This window comes from Hylobates moloch, unplaced genomic scaffold (genome assembly GCF_009828535.3).
Source record: "Hylobates moloch isolate HMO894 unplaced genomic scaffold, HMol_V3 SCAFFOLD_1, whole genome shotgun sequence".
In the NCBI taxonomy this organism is placed as follows: Eukaryota; Metazoa; Chordata; class Mammalia; order Primates; family Hylobatidae; genus Hylobates; species Hylobates moloch.
Window position 1 is genome coordinate 60253020 of NW_026652276.1, and position 18656 is coordinate 60271675.

The 18656-nt window shown below is 36.2% G+C and overlaps 1 protein-coding gene across 3 annotated transcripts in view; it reads right to left on the reverse strand.

The window, feature by feature from the left end:
* PPP1R1C (protein phosphatase 1 regulatory inhibitor subunit 1C) overlaps positions 1 to 18656 on the reverse strand; it is a 174290-nt gene that overhangs the window by 4337 nt on the left and 151297 nt on the right. For 2 of the 3 annotated variants that reach the window (XM_058440514.1, XM_032755225.2), the window contains one exon: positions 3338 to 3884. In XM_058440514.1, the coding sequence (XP_058296497.1) occupies positions 3796 to 3884 (89 nt within the window). In that variant the 3' untranslated portion in view covers positions 3338 to 3795. Of the gene's footprint in view, positions 1 to 3337; positions 3885 to 18656 lie in introns of those variants that run through there. The other variant, XR_004370325.2, reaches the window with a different exon arrangement.

The following is an 18656-nucleotide window of genomic DNA, read 5'->3' on the forward strand; positions in this document are numbered from 1 at the left end:
GATTCTAATATAGTAATTTTATATACTCCTGGGATTCTCACTATGTTCATTCCTTCAGATTAGCTTCATTGTTATTGAAGTTCAGAGAAAAGGGAAAACTCTGTTAAGTCATGTTTATAGAGTAAGAAATTAAAAACAAAGATGAATCCAATATCATTTTAATTTACTTCAGCAAGAATTTTTCCCTTGTCTCCAAGTTACAAATTCCCTCCTTTGCCTACTTTTCTCTCTAATCCACTCTCTTGTTCATCTTCCATCTATAGAACAAGTCTCCATTGCCTGCATGAAATATATTATTATATTCAGTAGGGGAAGTGGCTGCACCCCTACACGCAATGTCTGTGTCCACAAAATAAATGTCAAGGAAAGACCTACGGTTGAGTGGTAGCCTCTTTACAAAATGTCATCAGGCACCTATCATTCATGTAGATTATTTCAGAATTTACAGGACAATGCTGCATTGCTGTGTGAATTCTGTAAGATGTTTGCATCTCACATATTACGTGAGATGTTTACTCACTTAAAATGTCATTTAAAACCAAACATTCCCCCTAGCATTTTTATAAAGCTCTTCTCTGATATAGTTCTTCAAAATGTTATGATGTTATAAATCTAACAATTTAACTTTGTTAACATAGACGAAATAGACATTTCAGCAACATAGACATTTCTTATTAATTAATGCAACTAATGGAGCTTTGAGGACTGGTTTTTGGAATCACTGACTTAGAAAATAAGTAAGAGCATTTCTTCTACATTCTGCTTACTCAGAGAAAGCAAATATTAAAAATTGTATACATATATAAACACTTTAATGTAAGTAGACATGCTTTCTCTATTATTCACTTTGCAATTAAACTGTTTGCCTTTTGATAGTGGCCGAAAAAACATATAAAGACTTTTAAAACAATACAATATACATGGTTTATTTATGAATGCATAAATCTATAGCACAATTAAATGAACTCTGTAATACTTACACTTAAGTTGTTTGCTATGACAATATTTAAAACCAGTGCTTCCCTAAATGCCCACATTAGAAAGTGGGAAAGATCTAAAATTGACACCCTAACATCACAATTGAAAGAAGTAGAGAAGCAAGAACAAACAAATTCAAAAGCTTGCAGAAGACAAGAAATAACTAATAGCAGAGCAGAAGTGAAGGAGATAGAGACACGAAAACCCCTTCAAAACATCAATGAATCCAGGAGCTGGTTCTTTGAAAAGATTAACAAAATAGATAGACTGCTAGCCAGACTAATAAGGAAGAAAAGAGAGAAGAATCATACAGACACAATAAAATATTATGAAGGGGATATCACCACTGATCCCACAGAAATATAAACTACCATCAGAGAATACTATAAACACCTCTATACAAATAAACTAGAAAATCTAGAAGAAATGGATAAATTCCAGGACATATACACTCTCCCAAGACTAAACTAGGAAGAAATAAAATACCTGATTGGACCAATACAAGTTCTGAAATTGAGGTAGTAATTAATAGCCTACCAGCCAAAAAGCCCAGGACCAGATGGATTCACAGCCAAATTCTACCAGAGGTACAAAGAGGAGCTGGTACCTTTCCTTCTAAAACTATTCCAAACATAGAAAAAGAGGGAATCCTCCCTAACTCATTTTATGAGGCTAGTATCATCATGATACCGAAACCTGGCAGAGACACAACAAAAAAAGAAAATTTCAGGTCAATATACCTGATGAACATTGATGTGAAAACCCTCAATAAAATACTGCCAAACCAAATCCAGCAGCACAGCAAAAAGCTTATCTACTATGATCAAGTTGGCTTCATCCCTAGGATGCAAGGCTGGTTCAACATACACAAATCAATAAACATCATCCATCATATAAACAGAACCAATGACAAAAACCACATGATTATCTCAATAGATGCAGAAAAAGCCTTTGATAAAATTCAACACTCCTTCATGCTAAAAACACTCAATAAACTATGTATTGATGGAACTTATCTCAAAATAATAAGAGCTATTTATGAGAAATCCACAGCCAATATCATACTGAATGGGCAAAATTCTACAATTCCCTTTGAAAACCTTGTCTTGTGCAAGACAAGGATGCCCTCTCTCACCACTCCTATTCAACATAGTATTGGAAGATCTGGCCAGGGCAATCAGGCAAGAGAAAGATAACGGGTATTAAAATAGGAAAAAGGGAAGTCAAATTATCTCTGTTTGCAGATGACAGAATTATATATTTAGAAAATCCCATCATCTCAGTCCAAAAACTCCTTCAGCTGATAAGAAACTTCGGTGAAGTCTCAGGATACAAAATCAATTTGCAAAAATCACAAGCATTCCTATACACCAATAATAGACAAACAGAGAGCAAAATCATGAGTGAACACCCATTCACAATTGCTACAAAGATAATAAAATACCTAGGAATGCAACTTACAAGGGATGTGAAGGACCTCTCTAAGGAGAACTGCAAACCACTGCTGAAGGAAATAAGAGAGGACATAAACAAATGGAAAAACATTCCATCCTCATGAATAGGAAGAGTCAATATCACGAAAATGGCCATACTGCCCAAAGTAATTTATAGATTTAGTGCTATTCCCATCAAGTTCCCATTGACTTTCTTCACAGAATTAGAAAAAAAAACTACTTTAAACTTGATATGGAACCGAAAAAAGAGGCTGTATAGCCAAGACAACCCTAAGCAAAAAGAACAAAGCTGGAGGCATCACACTACCTGACTTCAAACTATACTACAAAGCCACAGTAACCAAAACAGCACGGTACTGGTACCAAAACAGATATATACACCAACAGAACAGAACAGAGGCCTCAGAAATAATGCCACACATCTACAACTATCTGATCTTTGACAATCCTGACAAAAACAAGCAATGTGGAAAGGATTCCCTATTTAATAAATGGTGTTGGGGAAAACTGGCTAGCCATATGCAGAAAACTGAAACTGGACCCCTTCCTTACACCTTATACAAAAATTAACTCACGATGGATAAAAGATTTAAATGTACAACCTAAAACCATAAAAACCCTAGAAGAAAACTTAGGCAATACCATTCAGGACATAGGGATGGGCAAAGTTTTCATGAGTAAAATACCAAAAGCAATGACAACAAAAGCCAAAATTGACAAATGGGATCTAATTAAACTAAAGAGCTTCTGCATGGCAAAAGACACTACCATCAGAGTGAATAGGCAACCTACAGAATGGGAGAAAATTTTTGCAATGTATCCATTTGATAAAGAGCTAATATCCAGAATCTACAAGGAACTTAAACAAATTTACAAGAAAAAAACAAACAACCCCATCAAAAAGTGGGCAAAGGATACAAACAAACACATACACACACACACACACACACACACACACACACACACTCATGTCTAAATGTGTTTAATATTTATTTTTTACTCTTAAAGTGATGTTATTTACATGTGTTGTTAGAATGCAAACCTTATCAGTAGGACATCAAGGATTAAGCTCTGGCAGTATTAAAGTTAGAATAGTCACATGTCTGCAAATTTTTACATAGTTAAAAAGAAGAATCACTGTAAAATAAATGCTTATTCTTTAATTGTAAGTGATGTGGAACAACGTGTACTTAGTTCTAAAGTTCAGTCAAGGAGACTTCCAGGATGTGCATAGCTACTGTATGAGTGTGGGGTGCAGAGATGGAAGATGCTTCCAGAAGTCAAGCAGTTGAATTCCATGGTATACTCAGAAAAGTTAATAGTTCCGTTATTTCCAAGAAGCCTTCTTGCCGCAGTCCAGTAATTAATGGTCCCGCTGCTCCTCTCTTTCATTGGTGCCTTCTTCTTCTTCAGGGAATGCTGATTCATTCTGGCCTTTCAGATGCTTAATCCCTGAAATTATAAAAATTATGCAAAATTTAAATGATTCTCATTTCTGGAATATTAATCGCTTTGCTGCAAAAGATAAAGAAAAGAGTGGAAAGTTTTCATTTGGTGTTTATATGTTTTTCTCCAAGAATCTTAACATCGTAATCCTATATAAACCTTTTAATTCACTGAGCAATAAAAACATACCCAGCTGAATTTCCATTAGAGGCAGGCTATCTTTCATAATTAAAGCTTCTCCATTAGGGATTGCATCACAGCCTATTAAAAACCTGTTAACTAAAAATCTGCTCACAGTTTCTTATAATTCTGATGTATCACTTAGTTCAAATATTGCTTTTGGCATCCCTCAATTCTATTACAACAAGAACTATTGAAACCCCTAGGAACAAAAGGGTGTGCGTGCCATTTCTGTAACTTATAAACAACAAAACAATCGCAATATTGTGAATCTTCTTTCAGAACCTAAACATACCAAAGTGTTTATGGAACTTCTCTATTCAAAATTCTTCAGTCACTTCCCCCACAACCTACACAGTGGGAAAAACATTGGCATACATTTGCCTGCTATACAAGGCTCTTATAATCTGGGCTATCTACCATTTCTCACCAGCCTTTCCTGCTTTCAGGGTAATTTACACTTAACAACACTAACCTACTTTTCCCTCGGGCCACTCCAGGCTCCCTCAGGCTTTCATACTTTTCTTGTTCTGTTCTCATTGCCAGACATCTTCATCCTACACACACACCTGATAATCTCCCACTCACCCTTCTGGTGTCAGCTTGCCTCCTCTCTGATGGCTACCCCAATTCCCCATGTAGATAGACTCTCATATTCCCCCCCTGCTCTTAGAACATCTATTGTCAATTACCTTATAGAACTGTATTTGTTTACAGCTCTTTCTCATCAGAGAAAACTCCTCGATGCTGAGAAATATGTAATTTCATTTTGGAGTCCAGGCATAGTGCCTAGCAAACAGTAGGTACTCATTAATATTTATTGTCTAAATGATTGATTGAATTAATGAAGTAACAATTTGGTATATGCATTTGGCAGTTCCATAATAATCTATCTTTAGATTTTTTTCAAAATTACTTCAAATTTAGAGTATAAATCAGAAGACAATTACAACAACCACACTCAATCTACAAAATTATCTTTCATTTACCTCGAGTCTATTCTGTGAAGACATCAGAGTAGCTGAAACTTTCTGCATATAGTGATAGTTAATGTGGGAAATTTTACACTTTTTTGTATCTTTTAAAATTAGTTTATGAGATTTTTTAAGTATTACTAAAAAACACTCCAGTAAGAATTGATAAATGAAAGGAAGTCTTACTCATGTTTGCTATAAAACAAAGAGTCTCAAGAAATGTGTAAGTTTGCATGTATGGCTGTCAGCAAGCCTCAGAGTGCTATCTGGCAAACAGTTACATCCTTGGACTTCATGGATTGCAAAAATATTTTATCACTTTTAATAATATTTAAATACTTTAATTTCATCTGAAAACATACATTACTCACAATTCTTCTTGATCTAAGACTGTAGGGAGAAATTTGTTACTAAGACATGGAATTCATTTCACATTATCATAAATTACCTGAAAAAGAGGTCTCAGTGCTCAGGGAAAGGGAAGAGGGTTTATTGAGTGTCCAACCAGTCACTCTGCTTGAGTCTTACATACATGAGTCACTAAACCTCATAACTCCTTGTGGTAAACACCTGTCTAGTAAAATTTAGACTTAGAGAAGATAAATGATTTGTACAAGGTTATAAGAGTATTGTGATGCTAAGAGAAGTTCTGACACATCATAGTCTCTCAATATATACTGAATGAATTAATGAGGGTATGAATGAGTAAGTCATAAAGTTCCATTATTAAGAGACACTGATTCATTTTCACCTTTAGCTTTTTGGCTGCTAACCCAAACTTTCCATCATTCTCTAGGATTTATCATAGGTTTGAAGTACCAATTAACCTGGCACCAAGGTCTTGGGGTTCCCTCTGAAATATTAAGACACAGTAATCATTCAGCCACCTGCCACTCTTCTTCCTGAGCTGAGGTTGACTATACCTTGCCAGGTTTGCAAAGGTTCTAATGACTCCAGAGCTCATCTTTTTCATCCACAAGGTAATTACAGAGTAATCTGTGTTCGAGATAATGTTCTTTAAATAAGAGGTAATAATCTAATGTCCACATTGATTTGTCTAAATGAGGGGATTAAATATAAAGGAAAAAATCAGTAATTAAGATGTTTAACTCATTAATCCATTAATCACCCACTTTCCACACTTGAGAATAGGTCTGCTTGTTTACCCTGATCCACATTTAATTTATTTAATAATAATAATTGTCACAAAGTTATATGAAAAAGCCAAACCTTTTTCAAAGTAAAATCACTCACTTGGACAAATGTTAGAAGGTCTTCCTTAGCCCTATACAATTGTGACATTACTATTTCCAGGTGAAACATTTTGATAAGGCAGGAGCAGGTGACATGTTACCACAGAGCTGTTCAGCAGAATATCTACCACAAATTCTTTGATTCCCAAAGCAGTTTACTCTAATACCATCTTTCAATTGGATAATGAACGATTGGTTGATGTGTGCTTTGAAGCAGCCTTCAAGGCAATCTCTCTCTTTTCCTGTCATCAATATTCATCTGATTATAGATGCAATAATGCTGAGATTAAAGTGAGAAGCCTGCTGAGGACTATGTAATAATTTATTTCTCCCTACACCTCTCCTGCATCCCAAAACACACGTATAATTTGTGTTTTAATTTTCTTTAAACCCCCATTTGATGTTTGAGGAGAGTTACATTTGATGTAATTCTAGAGATGGATGAAAATGAATTGGTCTGGGGGTGTTGTTGAAATTCTCAGAGCTTCGTCCTCTGCCAGATGCTAATAAGCATCAGGGAAATCCCTCTTCTGCACAGGGTTTGAGGTTTGGCACAGGGCAATCAGCCTCAGGAGCAAGTGCAGACTCAGCTAGGGCTGCATATGGGCAGAAGGCCAAGGAATCCCCAAAAACACACTGAAGGTTCTTTTCTTCAAAGCAAAATGAGCACACAGGAAAAGGGACCATGTAGAAGACAAGGATATGCCATATGAAAATGTGAAGGAATGAAGAAAAGAAAGCAGACAATAAAAGAAGAAAAGGAAAAGAAAGAAATTTTGACCCCAAGCAGAACATAATACTTATTCTCTTCTCTATTCTGTAGATCAAATGGTTAAATGTGGATTCAACAAAGTTGTGAAGTAACTGAGTGAAGAATTTTGAATACTGAATCCATAGAGGGAGGTTTATATTTGGCAAACCACAGGTCAATATTTTTAATCAATTAATTTGAAGCCAAAGACAGGAGGCTCATTACATTTGTAGATAACACAAAATTTGGAAGAAAAGATGACATGAATGGCAAAGTGAGTAAAGGTTTCCAAGAGCTGGAATGATGGCCTAAGCAATTAAGGTAGAGTTCAACAGAATTTTTGTTTTTAGAAAGGTTAATTTAGTTCTAAAAAAAAAAAAAAGAGTATAAGGGCAACCTTAATTAATTATAGTTAGGGATTTTAGGTGACCACAATTTCACTTGACCTGGTGTTTCTAGGCACAGAGCTCCTGGCAGTGTTGGTGGTATTCCTAGCGGCGAAGCTGGCAGTACAAGAAAGGGAACTGCTCTCTAACCACGTGTTGGTCAGACTTTTCCTGCAACATGCTGCCTAGTTCTCATCTGCATTTGTAAGAGGACTGCTTAAGAAGGGAATTGAGATAAAAGGCAGCTTTATGACATCACTTTTCTGGAGGAATTATAGATGAAACTGGAATATTTAGCATAGAGGAAATTAATAGAGGACAATAGAGGTTGACTTTGAATTCCTAAAATACTGGAAAAGGAAATAAAATTAATCTATGTAGCTTCCAAGAGCAGAAATAGGGTCAATGGCTGACATTTATGTGTATAGGCAGATTATAATTCAATATAAAAAAGAAAATTCCCAAATTCTTTATGTTTGCCCAGAAATAAACAAATGAGTGAGTTCCTCATCACTGTACATGTTCAAGTCAAAGCTATAGTTTCATCTCTGAGGCAGATTATAGATAATTCCTGCATTGAGTAGCAGGGCGAACACGTAACCTTGCAGATCCTAGGATGCTATTAATCCACAAAGGAAATATTCTGTACTATTGAAAAATTGGCTCTGTTTTGAGTACTATAAGTTACAAAAAAGTAATTATAATGTCAAATGACATAATGGCCCAAATACATATTTTAAAACTAATTCACATAGGGAGCAGCAAATGTAAATAGATTTATTTTTTCAACTACATATTTTAGACCATCGTAAATCATTCTAAAGTCCTTTAGGGAATCTATGGGTGGATTTTAAAGAGCTTCTGACCCTCTTGGAATTCTATTTATAGTGTATGTGTGCTTTTTCAGGGAAGGAGGTCAATAGTTTTCAGTAGAATCTCAGAGGGGTCTCTGATCTGCAAGTAATTATGAATTTGAATTCTCATCTCTTTAAAGATGAAGAAACAGTTTCAGATGGTAAAATGACTTGCTTAAATTCCCACAGTGGTTATTGGCTGAGCTGGGACACAAACTTTGGCCTTTAACTCCTATTGGGGGCTGTTTACCTGGGTTCCTAGGACCTAATCTTCCACTGTTATTGATTTCTTAGAAAGTTAGAATTTGAGAAAACTATGGTGACTCAAGATCATGAGGCCCTTTTCATTACCAGAGGATTTTACCTCACAGGTAGATTTCGGTATAACTTTTCAATCCTTTTGTTATTGTGGTTGTCATTATTTTCAATAGAATTTGGAGTCAGAAGATAATAGAATTTAACCTTGCCCAGGAACACTCCCAGGATAAAACCAAGTTAGAAATAGCATTTAGATCAGTTCCCAAACCTGGACTTAACTCTGGGAAACACAGAAAAAAAATATTGTGGTCTAGTCTGTAGAGATGAGACATAGTCATCAAGCAGTATGCATTAAATATAATAAAGTCCCTACTGTGTGCTGAGCATGAACGAGAAACAGCTACAAATCAGATGGGAAGGTCGGCCAAAAGTGATGGTGTGCATATAATGAAGCTAATTCAGTGAAGAAGTGCTATGGATTAGTAAAACAAATGATGCATTAGGAAAATTCTGATAATGAAAAGAAGAGCTCCAAGTCGATGGATAGTAATTTGGACTGTCATTTATTGAGCAATATACTCATTAGATTATGGGAAACAGCAAACCTAGTGCCTATTGCGAAAACTTTTTGCAAAATAGATTTAACAGGCATTGGTTTTCTGAAATCCTCCTATATACAAAGGAGTCATTTCAGTGGGCTTAGAAAGATGGCTTTCTAAGGGTTCCTTGAGTATTGACACCCTAAGATTTATCACAAAAATAATGCTAGGAATATAATTTCTATATAATTATATGTATAGTTATATATTTATAATTTTATGACTAAATATAATTTAATCTATAATATTTAATCTATGATATAAAACAGAAATGCCCCACAGTAAAAGTCCACCATCTCTCATATTTCACATTTCTCAAAATGCTTTTATAGTTATCGTAATTGTTCAATCCTCTTGTCATTCATTTATAATAAAGAACTATACATTAATACCCTGAGGGTCACAGGCAACAAGGGACATATTGATTTTATTTCAAAACTAAAAGCATATTATTTCCTGAACTCACCATAAATGTATCCCTTTCTATTTTATTTGACGTAAATTATATGTAGACAGCACAGTTAATCTCTGTTCTAATATAATGACTTGCCAATTAATATAAGCTGCAAATCAACACATGATCATTTAACTCCCCATTACTTAAGGAATCATTTCTTTGCAGAAGAATAAACGTGCAACATGATTTTCTCTTCATCATCCATGGAAATAGGGACATGTTTATGTGATATTCATAAGTATGTTTTGTATATTTTTACCTATATTTTACCAAAACTGTTACCCAATAGCAAAGCTGAGATAAAAGGTTTAGCAGTAAATACTAAGAAGGTAGGGAAGAAGGTACTATTACATATTAATATTAGAAATATGAATTCAAGCAATATCGTTGGAAAGTAATATGGTATCACTTATCAAAATGTAAAGAGCCTATATCTTTATCATCTCTCGCTCTTTTTAAAAATGTCACAAGGATTCTGCTGCTTGGCCCAGGATGAGAATCACTTTAATAGACTGATTGCCGCCTTTTCCCTCCACAGTCATGTGCCTCTCTAGTACCCATTTTTCTTCTGAAGCGAATGCATTCCCCATGAATTTAGAAGTAGAGTTAAATTTTTAAGCCTACACATAATAGACCTAAACAATGTTTAGGCAATTTCACTTTAGAAAGAGACAGAATGGCTCCCTAGCCTGCAAGACTTGACTGCAATTGATTGAACACAATAGCATATCTAAAATAAAGAATGCATTGATCAGCAGGAGTCAGTGGTTAGCCTTGAAAGCATTAAAAATAAAATAACAAAAGGAGGGTTGCATTTACAGCCACAGAAGCAAATGTTGTGTGTGTTTCTTTTACCATGTCCAGAGAATAACATCCTGTGCTGGCCTTTTAAAGGCTCTGTCCTCCGGGCAGCGTAATTCCCTATTGAAGCAATGGTTACCACAGGCTACCACAGACTGTTGCCAGTGTATGCCCCACTCACATAATTCAGTCACCCAGCTCTGACTCTGAGCTCACCAAGGAAAACCTCTGATAGCAACAGAGCCAGCATACAAGGAGAGAAGGCTCTGACTAGAATAATATTGTCTTCACCTGACAGTAGTCATTTATTTTGAATTGATAAATTAACATTCTGGTTTTATATATCAGTTTTGAAAGTTGTATTTTGTTTTAATTAACATATAACAATGTATTATTTATTTTAATAATAAACCTTATTATTAAATTTATTTTTTATTAATTTAAATATAAATATGGAGTACAGAGTGATATTTTGATACACACATTTATTTTGAAATGATCAAATCAGAGTAGTTAGCATATCCATTACCTCAAATATTTATCAATAATTTATTTGTGGTAAAAACATCTAAAATCCTGTCTTTTAGCTGTCTTGAAGTCTACTCCGTGTTACTATGAATTGTAGTAAACTTGCTGGGCAATAGAACACCAGCTTGTTTACTAGGAGAGAAGGCACTGACTAGGCTAGTCTTATGTTCACCTGACGATGATATTTCTTATTTTGAATTAATAAATTTGCATTCTAGTTATATATGTCAGTCCTGATATGCTTTTTATGGAGCACAAATATTACAACTTCAACTGACTCTGAGTCATCATCAAGGAGATAATTTGTGAACATGCCCAGTGGTGGCTGAATCTGGCCAGCAGCTAAAGTGGGAACTTGAAGGGACCTCTGGAGGTGGGGAACTGATGCTACTTTAGTTTAAGACTTACTATAAAACTATAGTAATCAAGAGAGTGTGTGGTGAAAAAACAGACAAAGAGAACAATGGAACAGCATAGAGAGTCCAGAAACTGACCCACGTAAATGTAGTCAACTAATCTTTGACAAAGGAGAAAAGGGAATACAATGGAGCAAAGACAGTCTTTCCAACAAATGGGAACTTGACCTGGACATCCACATGCAAAAAAATATAATAATCTAGATTCAGACACTACACTCTTCACAAGAAAACCCAAATTGATCCAGACTTCAATGTAAAACACACATTTATGATGCTCCTAGTAAATAACATAGGAGAATACCTGGATAGCCTTAAATATGGGGATGGCTTTTTAGGTTCAACACCAAAGACATAATCCATGAAAGACAAAAACTGGTAAGCTGTTCTTCATTAAAATTAAAACATCTGCTCTTTGAAAAACAATGTAAAGGATGAGAATACAAGCCATAGACTGAGAGAAAATGTTTGCAAAAGACACACCTGATAAAAGGGCTACTATCCAAAACATACAAAGGACTCTTAAAACTCAACAGTAAGGAAACAAACAATCCAATTAAAAATGGAAAAAAGGTCTGAACAGCCAAGGAGATACGTAGATGGCAAGTAAGCATATGAAAAGATGTTCAACATCATCTTTCATTAAGAACTGCAAATTAAAACAATGAGATACCACTGCACACCTATGAGAATGGCTGAAATCCAAAACACTGACAACACCTGACAAAACACTGCGAAATGCTGGCGAAGACAGGGAGCAACAGAAATGAGAAATGGTACAGCCACTTTGGGAGAGAGTTTGGCAATTTCCTACAAAAGTAAACATACTATACAATCCAGAAATCATTGCTTTGTATTTACCCAAATGAATCGAAAACTGATGTCCACACAAAAACCTGCACATAGATATTTATAGCAGCTTTATTAATAATTGCAAAACCTTGGAAGACAGAATCGATAGTATTTGCGGGAAAACTGGATATGTATTATAAGAAAAAGAAGACAGTCAAATATGTCACCAAAGCTTTTGGCCAAGGTAACAGAAAAAATGGAATCATCATTAACTAAGATGGGGAAGATTTAGATGAAGAAAGTTTTATATGGAATATCTGGGTTCGGTCTGATGCCAAACATAGTAAATTTGATATTTACAATGTATACCCAAATGAATATATGATTATTATGTGTCTGAAATTCAGGAGAGAATTCTGGGCTCAGGTATTAATGTGGAAGTCATCATTATGTAGACAACATTTAAAACCGTTAAACAGTTGAAGATCACCGAGAAAGGGAACGAGTAAAGAAGAAAACATGTTCAAAAGCTGAGCCCTGGAGTACTCCAACATTAAGAGTGCAAAGAGAACAGGATGACACAGAAAAGAAGACTGTCCAGGAGCATTTTATGAATAGGAGAAAACCCTGGAGTGTAGGAGCATGCAAATGAAGTAAATAAAGAGTATACTTATAGGAGATGTGAACTTACTGTGCCAAAACCTGCTAAGATGCCAAATAAAATGATGACTGAAAATAGGCTCTTGAATTTAACAATAATCAAGTCCTATGTGAACTAGACAAAAGCAATGTTGGTGGAGTGATAGGGGATGAAAACCCAGTTGGAAGGAGGTTAAAGAATGGAAAGAGAAGAGAGGAAAGCAGTGAATGTACCCAACTATTCCAAGGAGTTTTGCTGCAAGAGAGAGCTAAGAAATTCTGTATTAGCTATAGAAACAGTGAGGTCAAATAGAATTTTTTCCTGTTTTATTGAAGCATATTTGAAATACAATAAACTGCACATATTCAAGGTGTACAATTTTATCAGTTTTGACAGATGTTAGCATCTGTGACACCATTACTACAATCAAGATAACAAATATTTCCATCCAAAGAGGACTTTTTTAACCTAGGAAACAATAGAGGATACTTGTGCGCTGATGGGTGTGATCTCATAGAGAGGAGAAAAATTATGACATAGAAAACAGACGGAAGAATTTCTAGAGCAAAGTTTCAGAATACAGGTGGGGATAGCTATATTGCACAATTGAAGAGTTGCTTTTAGAGAAAAGCACAAAACGTTCACCTATAATAGCAAGCAGAAAGGCAGGCTATGAAACGGAACAGATGTGGTAGGCGAGAAGACCTCATGGTGGGAGTCTGAAAGTTCTCTTCTCATCGCTTTGGTTTTCTCAAAGTAGAAAGCAAGCTCATTAGATAAGAGTGAGAAAGAGCAGGATGTGTTGGAGGTTTGCAGAGAAAGGATACACTGTAATAGACATCTCAGAGAGTGGAAGAGAGAATGAACTAAGGAAATGTAGTGTGCTTGTCAGGAAGTACTAAGTGCCCACCAGAGGTTCTGTAGTCATGAGTTCAAAACAAGACCATCAATAAAGCTGTGTCCAGTTGCATAAGAGAAGGTGAGGAGTAGGCCAACACTAGGTCTCACCACTTGTAAAACCTTGTTAATTTGTTTTTCATTCTGTCTCTACGTGTTTTGTGTTTTTAAAAGTGTTTTTATAAACATTTTTCTCATATCCATGACATCTCCAGGAAAATAAGGCAGGAATGACTCTCAGACAAGAATGTTTGAATTTTAAACAATGGCAAGGATGGGGACAATGTTTAATCTGAAAGAACTGATGAATTTTAAGCATTCTAATACCTAGATTAGAAGAATTCTGGGCAAAAACACTTCATTGGAATCATGCAAATTCTGACGTCTCTTTATTTAAAAGTCAATTTTTGCTCAGACCATGACATATTGAAAGATTACAAATTTTAAAAATTAATAAAGATTAGCAAAGCTTCTGGCAAGTTCATTTTCCCCTGGCAATGTATTACCATTGGAAGAATTTAAGGAAAGCCTACTGTTATAGATTGAATTGTGTGCCCCAAAAAGATGTTGAATTCATAGCCCTCAGTATTTGTAAACGTGACTTTATTTGAAAATAGAGTCTTAACAGTTCCTCAAGTTAAAGTGAGGTCATTAGATTGGGCTCTAGTCCAAAATGATTGTGAAATGGGAGGAGTTTTTCCTTATCCCCCTCGAAGGGCATGCAGTGGGGCAGTGGGGCAGTGGCTTGCTTCTTCTGGTGTCCCCCTGCTCAAACCTCTATGGGGAGCATGCAGACTGGCAAGTCGTGGGGCTCTAATCCCACATCAGGGTCTAGGATTGAGTGTTTACAGCTCCTGAAGCCCTAGTGGTGCATACTACAGTGTGCTTTTTTAGTTTTGCTGTCTGCAGGTGGCTTGTGTTAATCAGCTCAATTAGGCCCCATGTCTTACGGCAAAGACAGAGGGCTTTCTGTATCCTGGGATTCTTGCCCTAGTGTACCAAAAAAAAAAAAAAAAAAAAAAAAATCAGATCACATGTGGGCTTGGAGAATGAGTTCAAGGTTTTATTGAGTGGTGGAGGTAGCTCTCAGCAGATGGATGGGGAGCCAGAAGGGGGATGGAGTGGGAAGGTGATCTTCCCCTGGAGTCAGGCCACTCAGTGGCTGGGCTCTCCTCCGACCACCCTCAACCAAATTCCCCTTGGTGTCCACATCATTGATGTCCTGACAGCGTCTGCTGGTGCTTGTCCATGCACTCTTTTGCTCCTCTGCTCCTCTAAACATCTAGCTGCTTGTTTGTATGCCCGCTAGGATCTCAGGGTTTTTATAGGCACAAGATGGGGGGTGTGGCAGGCCAGAATGGTCTTGGAAAATGCAACATTGGGACTTGAAAGCAGGAGTGCCTGTCCTCACTTAGGTCCCCTGGGCACAGGCCCGAGGGTGGAGCCCTTGCTAGGGACACAGCCCTTCTCTACCCAGCACTTCCCTGCCCCACTCCTGTATCAATTGTATCCTTAAAAAAGGGAGAAATTTGAACACAGAGACAGTTTTGTACAGAAGGAAAATGATATGAAAAAACACAGAGAACACCACCTATAAGCCAAGGAAAATCTGAGGCTACTAGACACTAGGAGAGAGGCATGGCACAGATTTTCCTTCAGCCCTCAGAGGAAACAAACTCCAAGGACACCATTGTCTCAGGCTTCTGGTCTCCAAAACTGAGAGACAATACATTTCTGTTGCTTCAACCACCCAGTTGTGGTTGTTATGGCACATTGTGATGGCGACCCTAGCAAACTAATATATCCATAGTATTGAATTGTATATGGGAAATCTCCATCCTCCCCAATACCATTGTGATACACCCTCAGTTGGATTTAAAACACAGCCACTGAGTTTCTCCTGCTGCCAATGAAACATTCAGCTTCTTGGAAGCACCTGCTATCAAACTATATCAAATCTTCCTTTCCTTTATGCAGTCATCTACCAACCTCATGATCATATCAAATTCTCTGGAGATTACAGCACTTCCCTAAATTTCTTTATACCAGTTCTCCTAAAATCATTCTTGAAGACTTCAGTCTCCACCAAGATGACCCACTCCCTCTCACGTCACTATAAAGCTTCCTTACCTAGACTCCCACACCTTTGCCCTTCTCTCTTCTGTGGTACTCATCTGACAAACCTACAGTTGTGATAAAAATCCACCTCTCTGTAATTATAGAATGCCTGAACCTCAGTGGAGAAGCACAACTGACAAAAACCTAAAACTATGCTGACTGATGTCATAAAATTTTTGGCCACAATTTTTAAATGGGCTTCAAAATTTCCTGAAGAATCTACTCTATTTCCCTCTTTAAATCAGTCTTAAATTGTCTCAGAATGCTATTCACTCCTCAAATCTTTAACATCCCCATACCTTCCTCAAACTCAGCTGATTTTACACAGTAAAGCAAAGTGCACCCATATATCTGCCTTATCTCCTAAGATTCAACCTTCATTTTGTTTCCACCCCTGATTTTTTTTACAATCTCTTCCCCTTTCAAAGAATACTCCTAAAATTGTAGCCACTCTCTTTTGCATTATCAGTTTCTTCCATTCTGCTAAAATATTTCTAATGCCACGAAAACATGTTTTAAGATCTCCCATTTCAGGAAACCCTCTTGACTCTATGTTCCTCTCCAGACACTGCCCCCTGCCTCTTCTCCCTTTCATAGCAAAACTCCTTATAGTGTACTAAATAGATTGTCACTTTGAAACCTTTTCTTAACCCAACCCAGTTAGACTTCTATGCCTATTACTCCATTAAAATAGTTCTTGTTAAATTTTCCAACAAAATGCATCTAAGGAAATCCACTGGTCAGTTTCATATCCATTTCTTGGCAGCTACATCACAATTGAAAACTTCTCTTTCTTGAAACACTAACTTTAAGATGACCAAACAATCCTGTTTTTCCTCCTACATCATTGGCTACACATTCTGTCTTTCCTGCTAGATAATCTTAATCATTCTTTTTTGTTTTCTGTTTTTTGTTTGTTTGTTTGTTTGAGATGGAGTCTCACTCTGTCGCCCAGGCTGGAGTGCAGTGGCGCGATGTTGGCTCACCGCAAGCTCCGCCTCCCGGGTTTCACGCCATTCTCCTGCCTCAGCCTCCCGATTAGCTGGGACTACAGGTGCCCGCCACCACGCCTGGCTAATTTTTTTGTATTTTTAGTAGAGACGGGGTTTCACCGTGTTAGCCAGGATGATCTCGATCTCCTGACCTTGTGATCTGCACGACTCGGCCTCTCAAAGTGCTGGGATTACAGGCACGAACCACTGCTCCCGGCCTGATAATTTAATCACTCTTACTCCTTCATGTCAAACATTCCCAGGGCTTGGTTACTGGATGTATTATCTATTTACACTAACTCCCTATGTGATCTGATCCGGTATCATTGCTTTAAATATAATCTATATTTTTTTCCAGCTTTTTGAGGCATAATTTATATTGTTCTGATGATTAGTGATGCTGAGTACCTTTTCAGATACCTGTTGTCCATTTTGTATGTCTTCTCTGAAAAAAATTTGCTCATTTTTAAATCAGGTTATTTGGTTGTTTTTGCTATTGAGTTGTATGGGTTTCTTACATATTTTAGATGTTAACTCCTTATTAGATACATAGTTTGAAAATATTTTTTCCATTCTGTAGGTTGCCTTTTCATTTTGTTGATTATTTCTTTTGCTGTGCAGAAGCTTTTTAGTTTGATGTAATCCCACTTATTTAATGTGTGTTTTTGTTGCCTTTGCTTTCAGTGTTGAATCCAAAAAAATCATTTCCAAGGCCAATGTCAAGGAGCATTTTTCCTCTGTATTTTTCTATAAATTTTACTGTTTTAGGTCTTACACTTGAGTCTTTCATCCATTTTGAAGTAATTTTTATACAAGGTATAAGATAAGGGTTCAGTTTCATTGTTTTGCAAGTGAATCTCTGGTTTTCCCAAGATCATTTACTGACAAAACTATCCTTTCCCCATTGTGTATTCCTGGTGCCCTTGTCAAATATTAGTTGACCATATATACATAGGTTTATTTCTGGGCTCTTTATTCTCTTCCGTTTGTCTATGTGTCTGTTTTTATGCCAGCACCATAGTGTTGTGTTTAGCTTTGTAATATATGTTAAAATAGGAAGTGTAATGCCTCAAGTTTTGTTCTTCTTTCTCAAGTTTGCTTTGACTATTCACGGTCATCTGTGGTTTCAAACAAATTTTAGGATTGTATTTTCTATTTCTGTAAAAATTGTCATTGGAATTTTGATAGAGGCTGATTAAATCTCTAGGTAACTTTGGGTAGTATGAACATTTTAACAATTTTAATTCTTCCAATCCATGACCATGGCATATATTTCCATTTATTTGTGTTTTCTTCAATTTTTTTAAATCAATGTCTTATAGTTTTCAATGTACAGATATTGGACTCCCTTGAATAAATTTATTCCTACATATTTTATTATTGTATATATTATTGTTAGAGATTGTTTTCTGAATTTGTTTTTCAGATAGTCTGCTACTAGTAAATAGAAATACAACTAATTTTTATATGTTGATTTTGTATCCTTCATCTTTACCAAATTCATTTATTAGTTCTAGCAATTTTTTGGTGGAGTCTTCAGAATTTTTTATATATAAGATCATGTTGTCTTCAAACAAGGGCAATTTAACTTCTTCCTTTCTAATCTGTGTGACTTGTATTGCTTTTTCTTGCCTACTTGCTCTAGCTAGGACTTCCAATGCTACGTAGAATAGAAGAGGTGACAGTGGGAACTCTTGTCTTGTTCCTGGTCTTCCACTGAGTATGATGTTAGCTATGGGGTTGTCATACATATATGGCCTTTATTAGGTTGAGGTATACTCCTTTTATACCTAATTTGTTAAGTGGTTTTATCATCCATTTATTATGAAATGATGTTGAATTTTGTCAAATACTTTTTCTGCACCTATTGAGGTGATCATAT